The sequence below is a fragment of the Pseudophryne corroboree genome, chromosome 1 (assembly GCF_028390025.1).
Source record: "Pseudophryne corroboree isolate aPseCor3 chromosome 1, aPseCor3.hap2, whole genome shotgun sequence".
Taxonomy (NCBI): Eukaryota; Metazoa; Chordata; class Amphibia; order Anura; family Myobatrachidae; genus Pseudophryne; species Pseudophryne corroboree.
Window position 1 is genome coordinate 402,358,978 of NC_086444.1, and position 25,254 is coordinate 402,384,231.

At 49.3% G+C, this 25,254-nt stretch overlaps 1 protein-coding gene across 1 annotated transcript in view; it reads left to right on the top strand.

The window, feature by feature from the left end:
• The first annotated feature begins 570 nt into the window (after nt 1-570).
• GIT2 (GIT ArfGAP 2) overlaps nt 571-25,254 on the top strand; it is a 195,537-nt gene continuing 170,853 nt past the window's right edge. Inside the window, exons 1-2 of the mRNA XM_063938779.1 lie at nt 571-600; nt 1,282-1,339. Of these exons, the coding sequence (XP_063794849.1) occupies nt 571-600; nt 1,282-1,339 (88 nt within the window). The remainder of the gene's footprint in view (nt 601-1,281; nt 1,340-25,254) is intronic.

A 25,254-nucleotide genomic window follows, 5' to 3' on the forward strand; every position in this document is an offset into this window, starting at 1 on the left:
GTCTCCAATCACTCTACTCACTCTGTGGGTCCCTCGTGGGCAGTACGCTGTGGAGCGTCTGCTGAACAATTATGCAAGGCTGCTACGTTGTCTTCTGCCCACACGTTTTTTAAGTTCTATGCCTTTGATACGATTGCCTCTCAGGATGCAACCTTTGGCCGCAATGTCCTTATTTCAGCTTAGGAGCATTCCCTCCCTATTGCAACTGCTTTGGGACATCCTAAGGTATTCCCTGTGGAGACCATGGAAACCGAAGAAAAGAAAGTTATGGTAAAACGTACCTTCGATAACTCTTTTTCTTCGAGGTCCATGGGATCCACAGGGCACCCACCTGACGCAGTTCCCTTCTATCCTCTATTAAATTATGATTTCCTGTGTGTACCATTCTTCCTTCTTTCCTCTCTCCAGCTACTGCTTTGGGCTTGTTACCTAAAACTGAATTACCTGAGCATGGGTGTGGGATATGAGGGGAGAAGAGCCCAGCGCATCCAGGGAGTCTCACAAGCTTAAACTGTTCAGTGCCAGTCCTAGTCCCCACCAGTCATACCCAAGGTATTCCCTGTGGATCCCATGGACCTTGAAGAAAAAGAGTTAACGAAGGTAAGTTGTACCATACCTCTTCCTTTTTGTGCATTTATAAGTCAAATGTCCTATAAACAGAAAAAGAAAACAGCTATTTTTTTATGTGTGTGTGTGTGTTATGTGTTACCCAATAAAATTGTATTACAAAAAAAACCCCAGTTCTACTCTGATGTCCACTGCAAATAATATTGGAGAGGAAATCCTAATGCCGAGTACTGGGTTCTGCACAGCGGCTGTGGTATACAGCGTCACTGCCGATCCTGGACACACATCAGCATATATTACGTACATCCACATGTTTGTATGTGTATGAGTATGTATGTACGTATATATGTGCTTAGCGCGCCCCCGCACAATGTAGTTGGCACTGCTGCCGTCACTGATTACAAGTCCTTACTATTTGAAGCTCCACCTTTAGAAACATGCATATACCTCCCCTCACATTTTATTGATAAAAGAAATACATATATATGTTTGGGAAGCGAGATTGGCCAACATCTTTAGTGTGAGGTAAGCTGGTAGTGGTGAAAAACAACGATATATGTATGGTGGTGAACCCCTTCATGATAGTTTACCTAACTATAGTAGCGTTATAAACTTGCATTGCTTGGTAAAGTTTATAGCTAAATCTATCAGATCATGACAAAATAAGCATTTCCACCATTATAATCCTGTGTCTGTCTTTTTTTATGGATCCAGTTTAATCAAAGCATTGACTTGTCAAGTATTGTAAAGCAAAGTGTATTCTCTGTCAGTGGTATGTTGCAACTCTAAAGGTGTGTTTACACGTTGCGATATGCACTTACTTTTCTTACGATTTTGACTATATAGTCAAAATCGTAAGGAAAGTTAGTGCATATTGCACCGCGTGTACACAGCTTGCGATACCGATGCGTGGCACCACGAGATCGGCATCGCAAGCATAAATAGACTGTGCAGGTAAGTCAATTTTGACTATCTCGTATAAAAGATCGTCAAAATTGTCACTTAGCCAAAATTGGTATCGCAAGCACAGTCATCTGTGCTTGCGATACGGACCACAGTCCATGTCGCATAGTGAGAATTGGGCATAACCCGAATCTCACCGTGTGTATGGACCTTAATGATACTAGTATACTCTCTGTCCAATCTCCATATTCTCCATACTGAGCCAAATACAATGCTACGTTGCGTTAGGTATTTAAATGATGGCTTAAATCTATCAGGCCAGTTCAGTTTTTCCTATTCCGTATGTTTGCATTGTAAACGTTTCTGATTTCCAAGAAAAATAAGATTTTACTTACCGGTAAATCTATTTCTCGTAGTCCGTAGTGGATGCTGGGGACTCCGTAAGGACCATGGGGAATAGACGGGCACTGGCTCCTCCCTCCACGTCGTCCCCCCCCCCCCCCCCCCCCAGACAGAGAAACTGTGCCAGGAAGAGCTGACAGTACAAGGAGAGGATTTTGGAATCCAGGGCAAGACTAATACCAGTCACACCAATCACACCGTATCACTCGTGATAAATTTACCCAGTTAACAGTATGAACAACAACGGAGCATCAGATCAACCCTGATGCAACCAAACATAACCCTTATTTAAGCAATAACTATATACAAGCATTGCAGAAGAAGTCCGCACTTGGGACGGGCGCCCAGCATCCACTACGGTCTACGAGAAATAGATTTACCGGTAAGTAAAATCTTATTTTCTCTAACGTCCTAGTGGATGCTGGGGACTCCGTAAGGACCATGGGGATTATACCAAAGCTCCCAAACGGGCGGGAGAGTGCCGATGACTCTGCAGCACCGAATGAGCAAACACAAGGTCCTCCTCAGCCAGGGTATCAAACTTGCAAAAGTGTTCGAACCTGACCAAGTAGCTGCTCGGCATAGCTGTAATGCCGAGACCCCTCGGGCAGCCGCCCAAGAAGAGCCCACCTTCCTTGTGGAGTGGGCTTTTACTGATTTTGGAAGCGGCAATCCAGCCGCAGAAAGAGCCTGCTGAATCGTGTTACAGATCCAGCGAGCAATAGTTTGCTTTGAAGCGGGAGCACCCAGCTTGTTGGGTGCATACAGGATAAACAGCGACTCAGTTTTCCTGACTCTAGCAGTTCTGGCTACATAAACCTTCAAAGCCCTGACCACATCTAGTAACTCGGAATCCACCAAGTCACGAGTAGCCTCAGGCACCACAATAGGTTGGTTCATATGAAAAGATGACACCACTTTTGGCAGAAATTGAGGACGGGTCCGAAATTCTGCCCTGTCCATATGGAAAAACCAGATAGGGGCTTTTATGTGACAAAGCCGCTAATTCTGACACATGCCTAGCTGAAGCCAAAGCTAATAGCATGACCACCTTCCACGTGAAAATTTTTAACTCCACGATTTTGAGTGGCTCAAACCAGTGTGACTTCAGGAAACTCAACACCACGTTAAGATCCCAAGGTGCCACTGGAGGCACAAAAGGGGGCTGAACATGCAGCACTCCCTTTACAACGTCTGAACTTCAGGAAGAGAAGCCAGTTCTTTTTGAAAGAAAATGGATAGGGACGAAATCTGGACCTTAATGGAACCCAATTTCAGGCCCAAAGTCACTCCCGACTGTAGGAAGTGAAGGAAAACGGCCCAGCTGGAATTCCTCCATAGGGGCATTCCTGGCTTCACACCACGCAACATATTTTCGCCATATACGGTGATAATGTTGAGCCGTCACATCCTTCCAAGCCTCTATCAGCGTAGGAATGACCTCATCCGGAATGCCTTTTTCTGCTAGGATCCGGCGTTCAACCGCCATGCCGTCAAACGCAGCCGCGGTAAGTCTAGGAACAGACAGGGCCCCTGTTGCACAAGTCCTGTCTTAGAGGCAGAGGCCACGGGTCCTCTGTGAGCATTTCTTGCAGATCTGGATACCAAGTCCTTCTTGGCCAATCCGGAACAAAGAGTATTGTTCTCACACCTCTTTTCCTTATGATTCTCAGCACCTTGGGTATGAGAGGAAGAGGAGGAAATACATAGACCGTCGGGAACACCCACGGTGTCACCAGTGCATCCACAGCTATCGCCTGAGGGTCTCTTGACCTGGCGCAATATCTCTCCAGATTTTTGTTGAGGCGGGATGCCATCATGTCCACCTGTGGCAGTTCCCACCGACTTGCAATCTGCGCGAAGACTTCTTGATGAAGTCCCCACTCTCCCGGGTGGAGGTCGTGCCTACTGAGGAAGTCTGCTTCCCAGTTGTCCACTCTCGGAATGAACACTGCTGACAGTGCGCTTACGTGATTCTCCGCCCAGCGAAGAATTCTGGTGGCTTTTACCATCGCCACCCTGCTCCTTGTGCCGCCTTGGCGGTTTACATGAGCCACTGCGGTGATATTGTCTGACTGAATCAGAACCGGTTGGTCGCGAAGCAGGGTCTCCGCTTGACTTAGGGCGTTGTATATGGCCCTTAGTTCCAGGATATTGATGTGAAGGCAAATCTCCTGCCTTGACCACAGCCCCTGGAAATTTCTTCCCTGTGTGACTGCCCCCCACCCTCGGAGGCTTGCATCCGTGGTCACCAGGACCCAGTCCTGAATGCCGAATCTGCGACATTCGAGAAGGTGAGAACTCTGCGGCCACCACAGGAGAGACACCCTGGCCCTGGGGGATAGGGTGATTAATCTGAAGATGTGATCCGGACCACTTGTCCAGTAAGTCCCATTGGAAGGTCCCCGCATGGAACCTGCCGAAGGGAATGGCCTCATATGATGCCACCCTCCTTCCCAGGACTCGAGTGCCGTGATGCACTGACACCTGTTTTGGTTTTAATAGATTCCTGACCAGTGTCATGAGCTCCTGAGCTCTCTCTATAGGGAGATAAACCCTTTTCTGGTCTGTGTCTAGGATCATGCCTAGGAGAGGCAGATGAGCTGTAGGAACCAACTGCGACTTTGGAATATATAGAATCCAGCCGTGTTGCCGTTACACTTCCAGAGAAAGTGATACGCTGTTCAGCAACTGCTCTCTTGATCTCGCTTTTGTGAGATTGTCCAAGTACGTGATAATAGTGACAACTTGCTTCCGCAGGAGCACCATCATTCCCGCCATTACCTTGGCGAATATTCTCAAGGCCGTGGAGAGACCAAACGGCAACGTCTGAAATTGGTAATGACAATCCCGTACCGCAATTCTGAGGTACGCCTGATGAGGTGGATAAATGGGGACATGAAGGTATGCATCCTTTATGTCCCGAGTCACCATAAAATCTCCCCCTTTCAGGCTTGCAATGACCGCTCTTAGCGATTCCATCTTGAACTTGAACCTTTTCAGGTATATGTTCAGGGATTTTAAATTCAATATGGGTCTGACCGAACCCTCTGGTTTCGGGACTACAACATGGTCGACTAATAACCCCCTCCTTGTTGAAGGAGGGGAACCTTGACCACCCTGTTGAAGATACAATTTGTGAATTGCAGTTAACACTGTTTCCCTCTCGTGGGGGGAAGCCGGCAGGGCCGTCGGTGAGAGGGCATCTTCTCAAAGTCCAGCTTGTATCCCTGAGACACAATATCTATTGCCCAGGGATCTAACAGGGAGTGAACCCACTTGTGGCTGAACTTACGAAGGCGTGCCCCCACCGGGCATAGCTCCGCCTGTGGAGCCCCAGCGACATGCAGTGGATTTTTGTAGAGGCCAGGGAGGACTTCTGTTCCTGGGAACTAGCTGTGTTGTGCAGCTTCTTTCCTCTGCCCCCGCCTCTGGCAAGAAAGGACGCACCTCGGACTTTCTTGTTTCTTTATTCGAAAGGCTGCATTTGATAACGTCGTGCTTTCCTAGGCTGTGCAGGAATATAAGGCAAAATATCAGAATTACCAGCGATAGCTGTGGAGACCAGGTCCGAGAACCCTTCTCCACACAATCCTCAGCCTTCCATATGCCTCTTAAGTCGGCATCATCTGTCCATTGCATATTCTACAGGACACGTCAAGCAGAAATCGACATAGCTTTGACTCTAGGACCCAGTATACTCATGTCTCTTTGGGCATGTTTTATATATACATATCACTTAAGACGGGTGTAGTACTGGTGACCGGCGGTCTCCTGACCGCCGGTCACCTTACCGATGCCGGGATCCCGGCAGCATACCGACGCCGGGATCCCGGCGGGGAGGGGCGAGTGCAGCAAGCCCCTTGCGGGCTCGGTGGCGACCTGCGGTCGCCACGGGTTCTATTCCCACTCTATGGGTGTCGTGGACACCCACGAGTGGAAATAGTCCCTGTTGGTCGGCATGCCAACCATCGGGATAGTGAGCCATCGGGCTCACGGAGGAGGTCATGTGACTGTCGGTCAGCTGACCGGCGGTCACATGAATACCACCCCTTAAGACAGCATCTTTAATATATATATCTCTATATATACATATGTATATCTATATACATACTAGGGTCTCAATCTCTGCTGATAAGGTACCGGTCCACGCTGCCACAGCGCTATAAACCCATGCCGACACAATCGCCGGTCTGAGTAGTGTACCAGGATCCCTGAGGATCCCTGAGAATAGCTGTTACGTCAGGGCTACCTTTTGGGCAAACGTGATACCCTAGGGGAAGATTCCCATCATATCCTGGCCCTAGTGGGGAAAGGATACTGCCTGAGAATTCTTTGTGGGAAACTGCAGTCTCTTGTCTGGAGATTCCCGCTCTTTTTCCTCATGAGAGGAGGGAAATTTACCTCAGCTTTCTTCCCCTTAAACATGTGTACCCTTGTGTCAGGGACAGATGAGTCATCAGTGATATGCAAATCATCTTTTATTACAATAATCATATATTGAATACTTTTCTGCCATTTTGGCTGTAACTTTGCATTATCGTAGTCGACACTGGAGTCAAACTCCGTGTCGATATCAGTGTCTATTATTTTGGATAGTGAGCATTGAGAGACTCTAAAGGTCTCTGCGACATAGGGACAGACATGGGTAGATTTCCTGTCTGTTCTCTAATCTTTTGTGCAATAAATTCACCTTAGCACTTAATAACACATATCCAAACAGGTGTCGGCGTTGTCGACGGAGACACCCTCACACACACATATTTGCTCCATCTCCTCCTTAGGGGAGCCTTTTACCTCAGACATGTCGACACACACGTACCGACACACCACACACTCAGGGAATGCTCATCTGAAGACAATTCCCCCATAAGGCCCTTTGGAGAGACAGAGAGAGAGTATGCCAGCACACACCCCAGCGCTATTAACCCAGGAATAACACAGTAACTTAATGTTAACCCAGTAGCTGCTGTTTATATTGATTTTTGCGCCTAATTATGTGCCCCCCCCCCTCTCTTTTTACCCTCTTCTACCGTGTAACTGCAGGGGAGAGACTGGGGAGCTTCCTCTCAGCGGTGCTGTGGAGAAAAAACATGGCGCTGGTGAGTGCTGAGGAAGAAGCCCCGCCCCCTCGACGGCGGGCTTCTGTCCCGCTTTCATGTACAATTTTGGCGGGGGCTCATAAATATATACAGTGCCCAACTGTATATTATGCAAACTTTTGCCAAAGAGGTCTCTAATTGCTGCCCAGGGCGCCCCCCCCCCTGCACCCTACAGTGACCGGAGTATGTGGGTTTAGTGTGGGAGCAATGGCGCACAGCTGCAGTGCTGTGCGCTACCTCATATGAAGACTGGAGTCTTCTGCCGACGATTTCGAAATCTTCTTGCTTCTGTCACCGGCTTCTGTCTTCTGGCTCTGCGAGGGGGACGGCGGCGCGGCTCCGGGATCGGACGACCAAGGGTGCGATCCTGTGTACGATCCCTCTGGAGCTAATGGTGTCCAGTAGCCTAAGAAGCAGGACCTATCTTCAGTGAGTAGGGCTGCTTCTCTCCCCTCAGTCCCACGCAGCAGAGAGCCTGTTGCCAGCAGATCTCTCTGAAAATAAAAAACCTAACAAAATACTTTCTTTTTAGCAAGCTCAGGAGAGCTCACTAAGTAGCACCCAGCACATCCGGGCACAGATTCTAACTGGGGGGGGGGGGCGTGGAGGGAGGAGCCAGGGCACACCGGGGTCCGGATTCTTTCTTGAAGTGCCCTGTCTCCAGCGGGGCCCGTCTATTCCCCATGGTCCTTACGGAGTCCCCAGCATCCACTAGGACGTTAGAGAAAAGCACTTGTGCACTAGACTGAAAGTGACATGGTGCAATTAGTGGACTCCACAAAAGGTGAACACAATCTGTCTTGACAGGTTAAAATAAATTTCGAAACACTGGAAAAGCAGGAATGCTTTTGGTAAAGTCAGATAAGTGCCTTTTCTGTGGCTAACTGTTCATTAATTGCTATCTATCTCTCTATGACTGCAATGGCAGGAGGCCCGCCACCATCTTTGTAATCGCAGCGGCTGCGATCACGCCCACATCACGCAGCCGCCCCGATCACGCCCACATCTGTTTCCCCATCGCCGCCCCCGCAACGCTCTGTCTTGGAAACGGAGCATTGCCGCCCCCCTCCTGTAGAAAATAAGATTTTACGTACCGGTAAATCTATTTCTCGTAGTCCGTAGTGGATGCTGGGGACTCCGTAAGGACCATGGGGATAGACGGGCTCCGCAGGAGACATGGGCACTTTAAGAGAGAATTTAGGTTCTGGTGTGCACTCGCTCCTCCCTCTATGCCCCTCCTCCAGACCTCAGTTAGAGAAACTGTGCCCAGAAGAGCTGACAGTACAAGGAAAGGATTTTGGTAATCCAGGGCAAGATTCATGCCAGCCACACCAATCACACCGTATAACATGTGATAACAACCAGTTAACAGTATGACAAATAACAGAGCATCAGATCAAACCCTGATGCAACCATAACTTAACCCTTATTGAAGCAATAACTATATACAAGTATTGCAGAAGAAGTCCGCACTTGGGACGGGCGCCCAGCATCCACTACGGACTACGAGAAATAGATTTACCGGTAAGTAAAATCTTATTTTCTCTAACGTCCTAGTGGATGCTGGGGACTCCGTAAGGACCATGGGGATTATACCAAAGCTCCCAAACGGGCGGGTGAGTGCGGATGACTCTGCAGCACCGATTGAGCAAACACAAAGTCCTCCTCAGCCAGGGTATCAAACTTGTAGAACTTTGCAAAAGTGTTTGAACCTGACCAAGTAGCCGCTCGGCAAAGCTGTAATGCTGAGACCCCTCGGGCAGCCGCCCAAGAAGAGCCCACCCTCCTAGTGGAATGGGCCTTAACTGATTTTGGCAGCGGCAATCCAGCCACAGAATGAGCCTGCTGAATCGTGTTACAGATCCAACGAGCAATAGTTTGCTTTGAAGCGGGAGCACCAAGCTTGTTGGAAGCATACAGGATAAACAAAGACTCTGTTTTCCTGACCCTAGCCGTTCTGGCTACATAAACCTTCAAAGCCCTGACCACATCAAGTAACTCGGAATCCTACAAGTCAGTAGTAGCCACAGGCACCACAATAGGTTGGTTTATATGAAAGGATGAAACCACTTTCGGCAGAAATTGCGGACGTGTCCGCAATTCTGCTCTATCCGCATGGAAAACCAGATAGGGGCTTTTATGTGACAAAGCCGTAAACTCTGACACACTCCTAGCCGAAGCCAAGGCTAATAACATGACCACCTTCCACGTGAGATATTTCAACTCCACCGTTTTGAGTGGTTCAAACCAGTGGGATTTCAGGAAACTCAACACCACATTAAGATCCCAAGGTGCCACTGGAGGCACAAAAGGAGGCTGAATATGCAGCACTCCCTTTACAAACGTCTGAACTTCAGGTAGAGAAGCCAACTCCCTTTGAAAGAAAATGGATAGGGACGAAATCTGGACCTTAATGGAACCCAATTTTAGGCCCAAACTCACTCCGGACTGTAGGAAGTGAAGGAAACGGCCCACCTGGAATTCCTCCGTAGGAGCATTCCTGGCCTCACACCAAGCAACATATTTTCGCCATATACGGTGATAATGTTGAGCTGTCACGTCCTTCCTAGCCTTTATCAGCGTAGGAATGACCTCATCCGGAATGCCTTTCTCTGCTAGGATCCGGCGTTCAACCGCCATGCCGTCAAATGCAGCAGCGGTAAATCTTGGAACAGACAGGGCCCCTGTTGCAACAAGTCCTGTCTTAGAGGAAGAGGCCACGGGTCCTCTGTGAGCATTTCTTGCAGATCTGGATACCAAGTCCTTCGTGGCCAATCTGGAACAATGAGTATTGTTCTCACTCCTCTTTTTCTTATTATCCTCAGCACCTTGGGTATGAGAGGAAGAGGAGGAAATACATAGACCGACTGGAACACCCACAGTGTCACCAGGGCGTCTACAGCTATCGCCTGAGGGTCTCTTGACCTGGCGCAATACCTCTGTAGCTTTTTGTTGAGGCGGGATGCCATCATGTCCACCTGTGGCGGTTCCCACCGACTTGTAATCTGTGCGAAGACTTCCTGATGAAGTCCCCACTCTCCCGGGTGGAGGTCGTGTCTGCTGAGGAAGTCTGCTTCCCAGTTGTCCACTCCCGGGATGAACACTGCTGACAGTGCGCTTACGTGATTCTCCGCCCAGCGAAGAATTCTGGTGGCTTCCGCCATCGCCACTCTGCTCCTTGTGCCGCCTTGGCGGTTTACATGAGCCACTGCGGTGATGTTGTCTGACTGAATCAGAACCGGTTGGTCGCGAAGCAGGGTCTCCGCTTGACGTAGGGCGTTGTATATGGCCCTTAGTTCCAGGATGTTGATGTGAAGGCAAGTCTCTTGACTTGACCACAGACCTTGGAAATTTCTTCCCTGTGTGACTGCACCACAACCTCGGAGGCTTGCATCCGTGGTCACCAGGACCCAGTCCTGAATGCCGAATCTGCGGCCCTCGAGAAGGTTAGCGCTCTGCAGCCACCACAGGAGTGACACCCTGGCCCTGGGGGATAGGGTGATTAACCGATGCATCTGAAGATGTGATCCGGACCACTTGTCCAGTAAGTCCCATTGAAAAGTCCTTGCATGGAACCTGCCGAAGGGAATGGCCTCGTATGATGCCACCATCTTTCCCAGGACACGAGTGCAGTGATGCACTGACACCTGTTTTGGTTTTAAAAGGTTCCTGACCAGTGTCATGAGTTCCTGAGCTTTCTCCATCGGGAGATAAACCCTTTTCTGGTCTGTGTCTAGAATCATGCCCAGGAAAGGCAGACGAGTCGTAGGAACCAACTGCGACTTTGGAATATTTAGAATCCAGCCGTGTTGCCGTAACACTTCCAGAGAAAGTGCTACACTGATCAGCAACTGCTCTCTTGCTCTCGCTTTTATGAGGAGATCGTCTAAGTATGGGATAATTGTGACTCCTTGCTTCCGCAGGAGTAACATCATTTCCGCGATAACCTTGGTAAATATTCTCGGTGCCGTGGAGAGACCAAACGGCAACGTCTGAAATTGGTAATGACAATCCTGTACCACAAATCTGAGGTACGCCTGATGAGGTGGATAAATGGGGACATGAAGGTATGCATCCTTTATGTCCAGAGACACCATAAAATCCCCCCCTTCCAGGCTTGCGATGACCGCTCTCAGCGATTCCATCTTGAACTTGAACCTTTTGAGGTATATGTTCAGGGATTTTAAATTCAATATGGGTCTGACCGAACCGTCCGGTTTCGGGACTACAAACATGGTCGAATAATAACCCCTTCCTTGTTGAAGGAGGGGAACCTTGACCACCACCTGTTGAAGATACAATTTGTGAATTGCAGTTAACACTATTTCTCTATCGTCCTAGTGGATGCTGGGGTTCCTGAAAGGACCATGGGGAATAGCGGCTCCGCAGGAGACAGGGCACAAAAAGTAAAGCTTTAGGATCAGGTGGTGTGCACTGGCTCCTCCCCCTATGACCCTCCTCCAAGCCTCAGTTAGATTTTTGTGCCCGGCCGAGAAGGGTGCAATCTAGGTGGCTCTCCTAAAGAGCTGCTTAGAAAAGTTTAGTTTAGGTTTTTTATTTTACAGTGAGTCCTGCTGGCAACAGGATCACTGCAACGAGGGACTTAGGGGAGAAGAAGTGAACTCACCTGCGTGCAGGATGGATTGGCTTCTTTGGCTACTGGACATTAGCTCCAGAGGGACGATCACAGGTACAGCCTGGATGGTCACCGGAGCCTCGCCGCCGGCCCCCTTGCAGATGCTGAAACGAGAAGAGGTCCAGAATCGGCGGCAGAAGACTCCTCAGTCTTCTTAAGGTAGCGCACAGCACTGCAGCTGTGCGCCATTTCCTCTCAGCACACTTCACACGGCAGTCACTGAGGGTGCAGGGCGCTGGGAGGGGGGCGCCCTGGGAGGCAAATGAAAACCTTTTTTGGCTAAAAATACCTCACATATAGCCTCCGGGGGCTATATGGAGATATTTAACCCCTGCCAGAATCCATTAAAGAGCGGGAGACGAGCCCACCGAAAAAGGGGCGGGGCCTATCTCCTCAGCACACAGCGCCATTTTCCCTCACAGAAAGGCTGGAGGGAAGGCTCCCAGGCTCTCCCCTGCACTGCACTACAGAAACAGGGTTAAAACAGAGAGGGGGGGCACTAATTTGGCGTTAGAAATATATAACAGATGCTATAAGGGAAAACACTTATATAAGGTTGTCCCTATATAATTATAGCGTTTTTGGTGTGTGCTGGCAAACTCTCCCTCTGTCTCTCCAAAGGGCTAGTGGGGCCTGTCCTCTATCAGAGCATTCCCTGTGTGTGTGCTGTGTGTCGGTACGTGTGTGTCGACATGTATGAGGACGATGTTGGTGAGGAGGCGGAGCAATTGCCTGTAATGGTGATGTCACTCTCTAGGGAGTCGACACCGGAATGGATGGCTTATTTAGGGAATTACGTGATAATGTCAACACGCTGCAAGGTCGGTTGACGACATGAGACGGCCGACAAACAATTAGTACCGGTCCAGACGTCTCAAAAACACCGTCAGGGGTTTTAAAACGCCCGTTTACTTTAGTCGGTCGACACAGACACAGACATGGACACTGAATCCAGTGTCGACGGTGAATAAACAAACGTATTCCTTATTAGGGCCACACGTTAAGGGCAATGAAGGAGGTGTTACATATTTCTGATACTACAAGTACCACAAAAGAGGGTATTATGTGGGATGTGAAAAAACTACTGTAGTTTTTCCTGAATCAGATAAATTAAATGAAGTGTGTGATGATGCGTGGGTTCCCCCCGATAGAAAATTATGGGCGGTATACCCTTTCCCGCCAGAAGTTAGGGCGCGTTGGGAAACACCCCTTAGGGTGGATAAGGCGCTCACACGCTTATCAAAACAAGTGGCGGTACCGTCTATAGATAGGGCCGTCCTCAAGGAGCCAGCTGACAGGAGGCTGGAAAATATCATAAAAAGTATATACACACATACTGGTGTTATACTGCGACCAGCGATCGCCTCAGCCTGGATGTGCAGAGCTGGGGTGGCTTGGTCGGATTCCCTGACTAAAAATATTGATACCCTTGACAGGGACAGTATTTTATTGACTATAGAGCATTTAAAGGATGCATTTTCTATATATGCGAGATGCACAGAGGGATATTTGCACTCTGGCATCAAGAGTAAGTGCGATGTCCATATCTGCCAGAAGATGTTTATGGACACGACAGTGGTCAGGTGATGCAGATTCCAAACGGCACAAAGGTGTATTGCCGTATAAAGGAAGAGGAGTTATTTGGGGTCGGTCCATCGGACCTGGTGGCCACGGCAACTGCTGGAAAATCCACCGTTTTTACCCTAAGTCACACATCTGCAGAAAAAGACACCGTCTTTTCAGCCTCAGTCCTTTCGTCCCTATAAGAGTCATATCTGCCCAGGGATAGAGGAAAGGGAAGAAGACTGCAGCAGGCAGCCCATTCCCAGGAACAGAAGCGTTTCACCGCTTCTGCCAAGCTCTCAGCATGACGCTGGGACCGTACAGGACCCCTGGATCCTACAAGTAGTATCCCAGGGGTACAGATTGGAATGTCGAAACGTTTCCCCTTCGCAGGCTCCTGAAGTCTGGTTTACCAAGGTCTCCCTCCGACAAGGAGGCAGTATGGGAAACAATTCACAAGCTGTATTCCCAGCAGGTGATAATCAAATTACCCCTCCTACAACAAGAAAAGGGGTATTATTCCACACTATATTGTGGTACTGAAGCCAGAAGGCTAGGTGAGACCTATTCTAAATCTAAAAAAATTTGAACACTTACAAAGGTTCAAATCAAGATGGAGTCACTCAGAGCAGTGATAACGAACCAGGAAGAAGGGGACTATATAGTGTCCCGAGACATCAGGGATGCTTACCTCCATGTCCCAAATTTGCCCTTCTCACTAAGGGTACCTCAGGTTCGTGGTACAGAACTGTCACTATCAGTTTCAGACGCTGCCGTTTGGATTGTCCACGGCACCCCGGGTCTTTACCAAGGTAATGGCCGAAATGATGATTCTTCTTCGAAGAAAAGGCGTCTTAATTATCCCTTACTTGGACGATCCCCTGATAAGGGCAAAGTCCAGGGAACAGTTGGAGGTCGGAGTAGCACTATCTCGGATACTGCTACAACAGCACGGGTGGTTTCTAAATATTCCAAAATCGCAGCTGATACCGACGACAAGTCTGCTGTGCCTAGGGATGATTCTGGACACAGTCCAGAAAAAGGTGTTTCTCCCGGAAGAGAAAGCCAGGGAGTTATCCGAGCTAGTCAGGAACCTCCTAAAATCAGTGCATCATTGCACAAGGGTCCTGGTAAAAATGGTGACTTCCTACGAAGCAATTCCATTCGGCAGATTTCACGCAAGAATTTTTCAGTGGGATCTGCTGGACAAATGGTCCGGATCGCATCTTCAGATGCATCAGCGGATAACCCTATATCCAAGGACAAGGGTGTCTCTCCTGTGGTGGTTACAGAGTGCTCATCTTCTAGAGGGCCGCAGATTCGGCATTCAGGATTGGATGCTGGTGACCACGGAGGCCAGCCCGAGAGGCTGGGGAGCAGTCACACAAGGAAAAAATTTCCAGGGAGTGTGATCAAGTCTGGAGACTTTTCTCCACATAAATATACTGGAGCTAAGGGTAAATTTATAATACTCTAAGCTTAGCAAGACCTCTGCTTCAAGGTCAGCCGGTATTGATCCAGTGGGAAAAACATCACGGCAGTCGCCCACGTAAATAGACAGGGCGGCACAAGAAGCAGGAGGGCAATGGCAAAAACTGCAAGGACTTTTCGCTGGGCGGAAAATCATGTGATAGCACTGTCAGCAGTGTTTCATTCCGGGAATGGAAACTGGGAAGCAGACTTCCTCAGCAGGCACGACCTCCACCCGGCAGAGTGGAAACTTCATCGGGAAGTTTTCCACATGATTGTAAACCGTTGGGAAATACCAATGGTGGACATGATGGCGTCCCGTCTGAACAAAAAACGGGACAGGTATTGCGCCAGGTTAAGAGACCCTCAGGCAATAGCTGTGGACGTTCTGGTAACACCGTGGATGTACCAGTCGGTGTATGTGTTCCATCCTCTGCTTCTCATACCTAAGGTACTGAGAATTATAAGACGTAGAGGAGTAAGAACTATACTCAGGGCTCCGGATTGGCCAAGAAGGACTTGGTACCCGGAAATTCAAGAGATGCTCACAGAGGACTTATGGCCTCTGCCGCTAAGAAGGGACTTGTTTCAGCAAGTACCATGTCTGTTCCAAGACTTACCGCAGCTGCGTTTTGACGGCATGGCGGTGGAACGCCGGATCCTAAGGGAAAAAGGCATTCCGGAAGAGGTCATTCCTACCCTGGTCAAAGCCAGAAAGGAGGTGACCGCACAACATTATCACCACATGTGGCAAAAATATGTTGCGTGGTGTGAGGCCAGAAAGGCCCCACGAAGAAATTTCAACTCGGTCGATTCCTGCATTTCCTGCAAACAGGAGTGTCTATGGGCCTCAAATTGGGGTCCATTAAGGTTCAAATTTCGGCCCTGTCGATTTTCTTCCAGAAAGAAGTGGCTTCAGTTCCTGAAGTCCAGAAGTTTGTCAAGGGAGTATTGCATATACAACCCCCTTTTGTGCCTCCAGTGGCACTGTGGGATCTCAACGTAGTTCTGGGATTCCTCAAATCACATTGGTTTAAAACCAGTCAAATCTGTGGATTTGAAGCATCTCACATGAAAAGTGACCATGCTCTTGGCCCTGGCCTGGACCAGGCGAGTGTCAAATTGGTGGTTTTTTTCTCAAAAAAGCCCATATCTGTTTGTCCATTTGGACAGGGCAGAGCTGCGGACTCGTCCCCAGTTCTCTCCCTAAGGTGGTGTCAGTGTTTCACCTGAACCAGCTTATTTTGGTGCCTTGCGCCTACTAGGGACTTGGAGGACTCCAGGTTGCTAGATGTTGTCAGGGCCCTGTAAATATAGGTTCCAGGACGGCTGGAGTCAGGAAAACTGACTTGCTGTTATCCTGTATGCACCCAACAAACTGGGTGCTCTTGCTTCTAAGCAAACTATTGCTAGTTGGATGTGTAATACAATTCAGCTTGCACATTCTGTGGCAGGCCTGCCACAGCCAAAATATGTAAATGCCCATTCCTCAAGGAAGGTGGGCTCATCTTGGGCGGCTGCCCGAGGGGTCTCGGCTTTACAACTTTGCCGAGCGGCTATTTAGTCAGGGGCAAACACGTTGGTAAAATCCTACAAATTTGATACCCTGGCTAAGGAGGACCTGGAGTTCTCTCATTCGGTGCTGCAGAGTCACCCGCACTCTCCCGCCCGTTTGGGAGCTTTGGTATTATCCCCATGGTCCTTTCAGGAACCCCAGCATCCACTAGGCCGATAGAGAAAATAAGAATTTACTTACCGATAATTCTATTTCTCGGAGTCCGTAGTGGATGCTGGGCGCCCATCCCAAGTGCGGATTATCTGCAATACTTGTACATAGTTACAAAAATCGGGTTATTATTGTTGTGAGCCATCTTTTCAGAGGCTCCGCTGTTATCATACTGTTAACTGGGTTCAGATCACAGGTTGTACAGTGTGATTGGTGTGGCTGGTATGAGTCTTACCCGGGATTCAAAATCCTTCCTTATTGTGTACGCTCGTCCGGGCACAGTATCCTAACTGAGGCTTGGAGGAGGGTCATAGGGGGAGGAGCCAGTGCACACCACCTGATCCTAAAGCTTTACTTTTTGTGCCCTGTCTCCTGCGGAGCCGCTATTCCCCATGGTCCTTTCAGGAACCCCAGCATCCACTACGGACTCCGAGAAATAGAATTATCGGTAAGTAAATTCTTATTTTCCCTCTCGTGGGGGGAAGCTGGCAGGGACGATTTGAGGTATCGGTGAGGGGGCATCTCCTCGAATTCCAGCTTGTATCCCTGAGACACAATATCTATTGCCCAGGGATCCAACTGGGAGTGAACCCACTTGTGGCTGAAATTTCGAAGACGTGCCCCCACCGGGCCTAGCTCCGCCTGTGGAGCCCCAGCGTCATGCGGTGGATTTTGTAGAGGCCGGGGAGGACTTCTGTTCCTGGGAACTAGCTGTGTTGTGCAGCTTCTTTCCTCTGCCCCTGCCTCTGGCAAGAAAGGACGCACCTCGGACTTTCTTGTTTTTCTGTGATCGAAAGGACTGCATTTGATAATACGGTGCTCTCTTAGGCTGTGAGGAAACATATGGCAAAAAATTTGACCTGTGAAGGCCAGGTCCGAGAGACCCTCCCCAAACAATTCCTCACCCTTGTAAGGTAAAACCTCCATATGCCTTTTTGAGTCGGCATCACCTGTCCATTGCCGAGTCCATAGGACCCTTCTGGCAGAAATTGACATAGCATTTATTCTAGAACCCAGTAGACTAATGTCTCTTTGAGCATCTCTCATATATAGGACAGCGTCTTTAATATGCCCCAAGGTCAACAATATAGTATCCTTGTCTAAGGTATCAATTTCCTCAGACACGGTATCCGTCCATGCTGCTACAGCACTACACACCCAGGCCGACGCGATCGCCGGCCTCAGTAAGGTATCTGAATGTGTATAAATGGACTTCAGGGTAACCTCCTGTTTGCGATCCGCAGCATCTTTGAGGGTAGCAGTATCCTGTGACGGCAGGGCTACCTTCTTGGATAAGCGTGTTAAAGCTTTGTCCACCTTAGGGGAGGATTCCCAGCGTAACCTGTCCGTTGGCGGGAAAGGATATGCCATAAGAATCCTTTTGGAAATCTGCAGTTTTTTTATCTGGAGATTCCCAAGCCTTTTCACATAACTCATTTAGCTCGTGTGAGGGGGGAAAGGTTACCTCCGGCTTCTTTTCCCCATACATATGTACCCTCTTGTCAGGGACTGGGATTTCCTCTGTGATGTGCAACACATCCTTAATTGCTATAATCATATAACGGATGGATTTAGCCAATTTTGGCTGTAACTTTGCATCATCGTAATCGACACTGGAGTCAGAATCCATGTCGGTATCTGTGTCAACAATTTGGGATAGTGGGCGCTTCTGAGACCCTGACGGCCTCTGCGACATAGGATCAGGCACGGGTTGGGACCCTGACTGTTCTGAGGCTTCAGCTTTTTCTAACCTCTTATGCAAGGAATTAACATTATCATTTAAAACCTTCCACATATCCATCCAATCAGGTGTCGACGCCGTCGGCGGAGACACCACATTCATTTGCTCCCGCTCTGCTTCCACATAGCCTTCCTCATCAGACATGTCGACACAAGCGTACCGACACACCACACACACAGGGAATGCCCTTTTTGAAGACAGTTCCCCCACAAGGCCCTTAGGAGAGACAGAGAGAGAGTATGCCAGCACACACCACAGCGCTATAAACCCAGGAATAACACAGTAACTTAATGTTAACCCAGTAGCTGCTGTTTATATATTGTCTTTTGCGCCTAATTATGTGCCCCCCCTCTCTTTTTACCCTCTTCTACCGTGTATCTGCAGGGGAGAGCCTGGGGAGCTTCCTCTCAGCGGAGCTGTGGAGAAAAAATGGCGCTGGTGAGTACTGAGGAAGAAGCTCCGCCCCCTCGGCGGCGGGCTTCTGTCCCGCTTAAATATGCAATTTTTGGCGGGGGCTCATACATATATACAGTGCCCAGCTGTATATATGTTTAACTTTTGCCAAAAGAGGTCCCAAATGCTGCCCAGGGCGCCCCCCCCCCTGCGCCCTGCACCCTTACAGTGACCTGAGTATGTGAGGTGTGTGGAACCAATGGCACACAGCTGCAGTGCTGTGCGTTACCTCAGTGAAGAACGGAGTCTTCTGCCGCCTGTGAAGTCTTCTTTGCTTCTCATACTCACCCGGCTTCTGTCTTCCGGCTCTGCGAGGGGGACGGCGGCGCGGCTCTGGGATCGGACGGCGAGGGTGACATCCTGCGTACGATCCCTCTGGAGCTAATGGTGTCCAGTAGCCTAAGAAGCAGGACCTAGCTTCAGAGAGTAGGGCTGCTTCTCTCCCCTCAGTCCCACGATGCAGGGAGTTTGTTGCCAGCAGAGCTCCCTGAAAATAAAAAACCTAACAAAATACTTTCTCTCAGCAAACTCAGGAGAGCTCGCTGAAAAGCACCCAGCTCGTCTGGGCACAGTATCAAACTGAGGTCTGGAGGAGGAGCATAGAGGGAGGAGCCAGTGCACACCAGAACCTAAATTCTTTCTTAAAGTGCCCATGTCTCCAGCGGAGCCAGTCTATCCCCATGGTCCTTACGGAGTCCCCAGCATCCACTAGGACGTTAGAGAAAAAGCGGGCACATGCACAGGATGGGCTCTGCGCATTTGCCCCTCATCATGTAAGTAATATTTGCAGTTGGATCGCGCTTTGTAATCCAACCTGAATGGGCCCTATGTATTTAGAGCAATCTTATCTATTTAGCACTTTTTTTTAGTGTATTGTATGTGGTCCTGGCTTTTTCCAGTGCATTGTGTTTGGGTATGGCTCTTTCTATGTATTTGTATTTGGTATGGATTCTGGTTTTCTTTGGAAGTGTATGTTAATTTAACAGAAATGTTCTCTCCTATATTTTTATATAGTTTAATATATTATATGATAGATTGACATGTTATACTAACATCCACTGCCACAGCACAAACTTTGACCATACAGTATATAAAAATATGCAGTTAATTACCATATCGAAGTGGGGGTATGCCATACTGCCCCACTTCAACCACTAGTTGGTTTGACATACATTCATCTTTTATCATATATATACTTTCTAGTATATTTGTTGTCACTTCCTGTGCGGGATCACACCTGGTATACCCCTTTCAGACCGCAATACCGAGTCGCACCCGGGATTTGTACACAGGTCCTTCCCGGGTGCGACCGAGACGCCTTTCAGCCTGGTGTCCCGACCCGGCTTATTGCCAGGTTGGTGACATGTCCGCTGTCGTGTTCTGAGGCGGTGCTTGGAGATATATAATCTCCAAGCGCAGTCTCTTCCGGTGAACGGGTGCCGGGTTGCATGGACCTCGCTTACCTGTTCCCACTGCACCGCGAGCCAGGATACACCCGTGTTCAACCCTGCTAGCTACCCAAGTTGAAATACCTGCTTGCTCTACCGGGTTATTTCAACTGGTCACTTTAATACCGCTTTCACACTGCAAGCGCGGTCGCACCCGGGAATTGTACACGTGACCCGCCAATATACCAGGCCGGGTTGACATCGAGGGCATGCTTTACTCCCGTGTTGAAATACCGGGTCAGGCGACACAGGAATTCGGGACTTACCTCTTTCACACCACACATCGAGCCGCGTCAATGTGCGGGTATTAGAAAATAAGATTTTACTCACCGGTAAATCTATTTCTCGTAGTCCGTAGTGGATGCTGGGAACTCCGTAAGGACCATGGGGAATAGCGGCTCTGCAGGAGACTGGGCACAACTAAAGAAAGCTTTAGGACTACCTGGTGTGCACTGGCTCCTCCCTCTATGACCCTCCTCCAGACCTCAGTTAGGATACTGTGCCCGGAAGAGCTGACACAATAAGGAAAGGATTCGGAATCCCGGGTAAGACTCATACCAGCCACACCAATCACACCGTATAACTCGTGATACTATACCCAGTTAACAGTATGAAATATAACTTAGCCTCTCAACAGATGGCTCAACAATAACCCTTTAGTTAACCAATAACTATATACAAGTATTGCAGACAATCCGCACTTGGGACGGGCGCCCAGCATCCACTACGGACTACGAGAAATAGATTTACCGGTGAGTAAAATCTTATTTTCTCTAACGTCCTAAGTGGATGCTGGGAACTCCGTAAGGACCATGGGGATTATACCAAAGCTCCCAAATGGGCGGGTGAGTGCGGATGATTCTGCAGCACCAAATGAGCGAACTCTAGGTCCTCCTCAGCCAGGGTATCAAACTTGTAGAATTTAGCAAATGTGTTTGACCCCGACCAAGTAGCTGCTCGGCAAAGTTGTAAAGCCGAGACCCCTCGGGCAGCCGCCCAAGAAGAGCCCACCTTCCTCGTGGAATGGGCTTTTACCGATTTAGGATGCGGCAGTCCAGCCGCAGAATGTGCAAGTTGAATCGTGCTACAGATCCAGCGAGCAATAGTCTGCTTTGAAGCAGGCGCACCCAACTTGTTGGGTGCATGCAGGATAAATAGCGAGTCAGTCTTTCTGACTCCAGCTGTCCTGGAAACATAGATTTTTAGGGCCCGGACTACGTCCAGCAACTTGGAATCCTCCAAGTCACGAGTAGCCGCAGGCACCACAATAGGCTGGTTCAAATGAAAAGCTGAAACCACCTTTGGGAGAAATTGGGGACGAGTCCTCAATTCCGCCCTATCCATATGGAAAATCAGATAAGGGCTTTTACATGATAAAGCCGCCAATTCTGACACACGCCTGGCCAAAGCCAAGGCCAACAGCATGACCACTTTCCACGTGAGATATTTTAAATCCATGGTTTTAAGTGGTTCAAACCAATGTGACTTTAGGAAATTCAACACCACCTTGAGATCCCAAGGTGCCACTGGGGGCACAAAAGGGGGCTGAATATGCAGACAAATGTCTGAACTTCAGGTACTGAAGCCAGTTCTTTCTGGAAGAAAATCGACAGAGCCGAAATCTGGACCTTAATGGAACCCAATTTTAGGCCCATAGTCACCCCTGACTGTAGGAAGTGCAGAAAACGGCCCAGCTGAAATTCCTCCGTTGGGGCCTTCCTGGCCTCACACCACGCAACATATTTTCGCCATATGCGGTGATAATGGTTTGCGGTCACTTCTTTCCTAGCTTGAATCAGCGTAGGGATGACTTCCTCCGGAATGCCCTTTTCCTTCAGGATCCGGCGTTCAACCGCCATGCCGTCAAACGCAGCCGCGGTAAGTCTTGGAACAGACAGGGCCCCTGCTGCAGCAGGTCCTGTCTGAGCGGCAGAGGCCATGGGTCCTCTGAGATCATTTCTTGAAGTTCTGGGTACCAAGCTCTTCTTGGCCAATCCGGAACAATGAGTATAGTTCTTACTCCTCTTCGTCTTATTATCCTCAGTACCTTGGGTATGAGAGGAAGAGGAGGGAAAACATAAACCGACTGGTACACCCACGGTGTCACTAGAGCGTCCACAGCTATTGCCTGAGGGTCTCTCGACCTGGCGCAATATCTTTCTAGCTTTTTGTTGAGGCGGGACGCCATCATGTCCACCTGTGGCCGTTCCCAGCGATTTACAATCAGTTGAAAGACTTCTGGATGAAGTCCCCACTCTCCCGGGTGGAGGTCGTGCCTGCTGAGGAAGTCTGCTTCCCAGTTGTCCACTCCCGGAATGAATACTGCTGACAGTGCTAACACGTGATTTTCCGCCCATCAGAGAATCCTTGTGGCTTCTGCCATCGCCGTCCTGCTTCTCGTGCCGCCCTGTCGGTTTACATGGGCGACCGCTGTGATGTTGTCTGACTGGATCAGTACCGGCTGGTTTTGAAGCAGGGGTCTTGCCTGACTTAGGGCATTGTAGATGGCCCTTAGTTCCAGAATATTTATGTGTAGGGAAATCTCCTGGCTTGACCATAGCCCTTGGAAGTTTCTTCCCTGTGTGACTGCCCCCCAGCCTCGAAGGCTGGCATCCGTGGTCACCAGGACCCAGTCCTGTATGCCGAATCTGCGGCCCTCCAGAAGATGAGCACTCTGCAGCCACCACAGCAGAGACACCCTGGTCCTTGGAGACAGGGTTATCAGCCGAGGCATCTGAAGATGGAATCCGGACCACTTGTCCAACAGATCCCACTGAAAGATGCTTGCATGGAACCTGCCGAATGGAATTGCTTCGTAGGAAGCTACCATTTTTCCCAGGACTCGCGTGCAGTGATGCACCGAGACCTGTTTTGGTTTCAGGAGATCTCTGACTAGAGACGACAACTCCTTGGCTTTCTCCTCCGGGAGAAACACCCTTTTCTGTTCTGTGTCCAGAACCATCCCCAGGAACAGTAGACGTGTCGTAGGAACCAGCTGTGACTTTGGAATATTCAGAATCCAACCGTGCTGTTGTAGCACCTCCCGAGTTAGTGCTACCCCGACCAACAACTGCTCCCTGGACCTCGCCTTTATAAGGAGATCGTCCAAGTATGGGATAATTAAAACTCCCTTTTTTTGAAGGAGTATCATCATTTCGGCCATTACCTTGGTAAATACCCTCGGTGCCGTGGACAGACCAAACGGCAACGTCTGGAATTGGTAATGACAGTCCTGTACCACAAATCTGAGGTACTCCTGGTGAGGAAGGTAAATGGGGACATGTAGGTAAGCATCCTTGATGTCCAGTGATACCATGTAATCCCCTTCCTCCAGGCTTGAAATAACCGCCCTGAGCGATTCCATCTTGAACTTGAACCTTTTTATATAGGTGGTCAAGGATTTCAAATTTAAAATGGGTCTCACCGAACCGTCCGGTTTCGGTACCACAAACATTGTGGAATAGTAACCCCTTCCTTGTTGAAGGAGGGGTACCTTGACTATCACCTGCTGCGAATACAGCTTGTGAATTGCCTCCAGCACTGCCTCCCTGTCCGGGGGAGCTGTTGGCAAGGCAGATTTGAGGAAACGGCGAGGGGGAGACGTCTCGAATTCCAGCTTGTACCCCTGAGATACTTGTAGAATCCAGGGATCCACCCGTGAGCGAGCCCACTGGTCGCTGAAGTTCTTGAGACGGGCCCCCACCGTACCTGGCTCCGCCTGTGGAGCCCCAGCGTCATGCGGTGGACTTAGAGGAAGCAGGGGAGGGCTTTTGTTCCTGGGAACTGGCCGTACGCTGCAGCTTTTTTCCTCTACCTCTGGGCAGAAAGGACGCGCCTTTAACCCGCTTGCCTTGCTGGGGCCGAAAGGACTGTACCTGATAATACGGTGCTTTCTTTGGCTGTGAGGGAACATGGGGTAAAAATGCTGACTTCCCAGCTGTCGCTGTGGAAACGAGGTCCGAGAGACCATCCCCAAACAACTCCTCACCCTTGTAAGGCAAAACTTCCATGTGCCTTTTAGAATCTGCATCCCCTGTCCACTGCCGAGTCCATAAACCCCTCCTGGCAGAAATGGACATTGCACTTATTTTAGATGCCAGCCGGCAAATATCCCTCTGTGCATCTCTCATGTATAAGACTGCGTCTTTAATATGCTCTATGGTTAGCAATATAGTGTCCCTGTCTAAGGTATCAATATTTTCTGACAGGGAATCTGACCACGCAGCTGCAGCACTGCACATCCATGCTGACGCAATAGCTGGTCTCAGTATAATACCTGAGTGTGTATAAACAGACTTCATGATAGCCTCCTGCTTCCTATCAGCAGGCTCCTCTAGGGCGGCCGTGTCCGGAGACGGTAGTGCCACCTTCTTTGACAGGCGTGTGAGCGCTTTATCTACCCTAGGGGATGTCTCCCAACGTGACCTATCCTCTGGCGGGAAAGGGTACGCCATTAGTAACTTTTTAGAAATTACTAGTTTCTTATCGGGGGAAGCCCACGCTTCTTCACACTCTTCATTTAATTCATCAGAAGGGGGAAAAACCACTGGTAGTTTTTTCTCCCCAAACATAATACCCTTTTTTGTGGTACCTGGGGTAATATCAGAAATGTGTAACACATTTTTCATTGCCGTAATCATGTAACGTGTGGCTCTATTGGAATGTACACTAGTCTCATCATCGTCGACACTGGAGTCAGTATCTGTGTCTGCCATCTGTCTGATATGTCGTCAAACCTTTTATGTAAGGAGTTGACACTGTCGCGTAATTCCTTCCACATATCCATCCACTCAGGTGTCGACCCCGCAGGGGATGACATCACATTTATCGGCACCTGCTCCGCCTCCACATAAGCCTCCTCATCAAACATGTCGACACAGCCGTACCGACACACCGCACACACACAGGGAATGCTCTGACTGAGGACAGGACCCCACAAAGCCCTTTGGGGAGACAGAGAGAGAGTATGCCAGCACACACCAGAGCGCTATATAAAACAGGGATACACACTACACAGTGATTTTACCCCTTATAGCTGCTTATATATCACAGATTGTGCCTAAATTTAGTCCCCCCCCTCTCTTTTTTACCCTATGTAGTCTGGAACTGCAGGGGAGAGCCTGGGGAGCGATCCTTCCAGCGGAGCTGTGAGGGAAAATGGCGCCAGTGTGCTGAGGGAGATAGCCCCGCCCCTTTTCCGGCGGGCTTCTCCCGCTTTTTTTATACAGTTATGGCAGGGGATT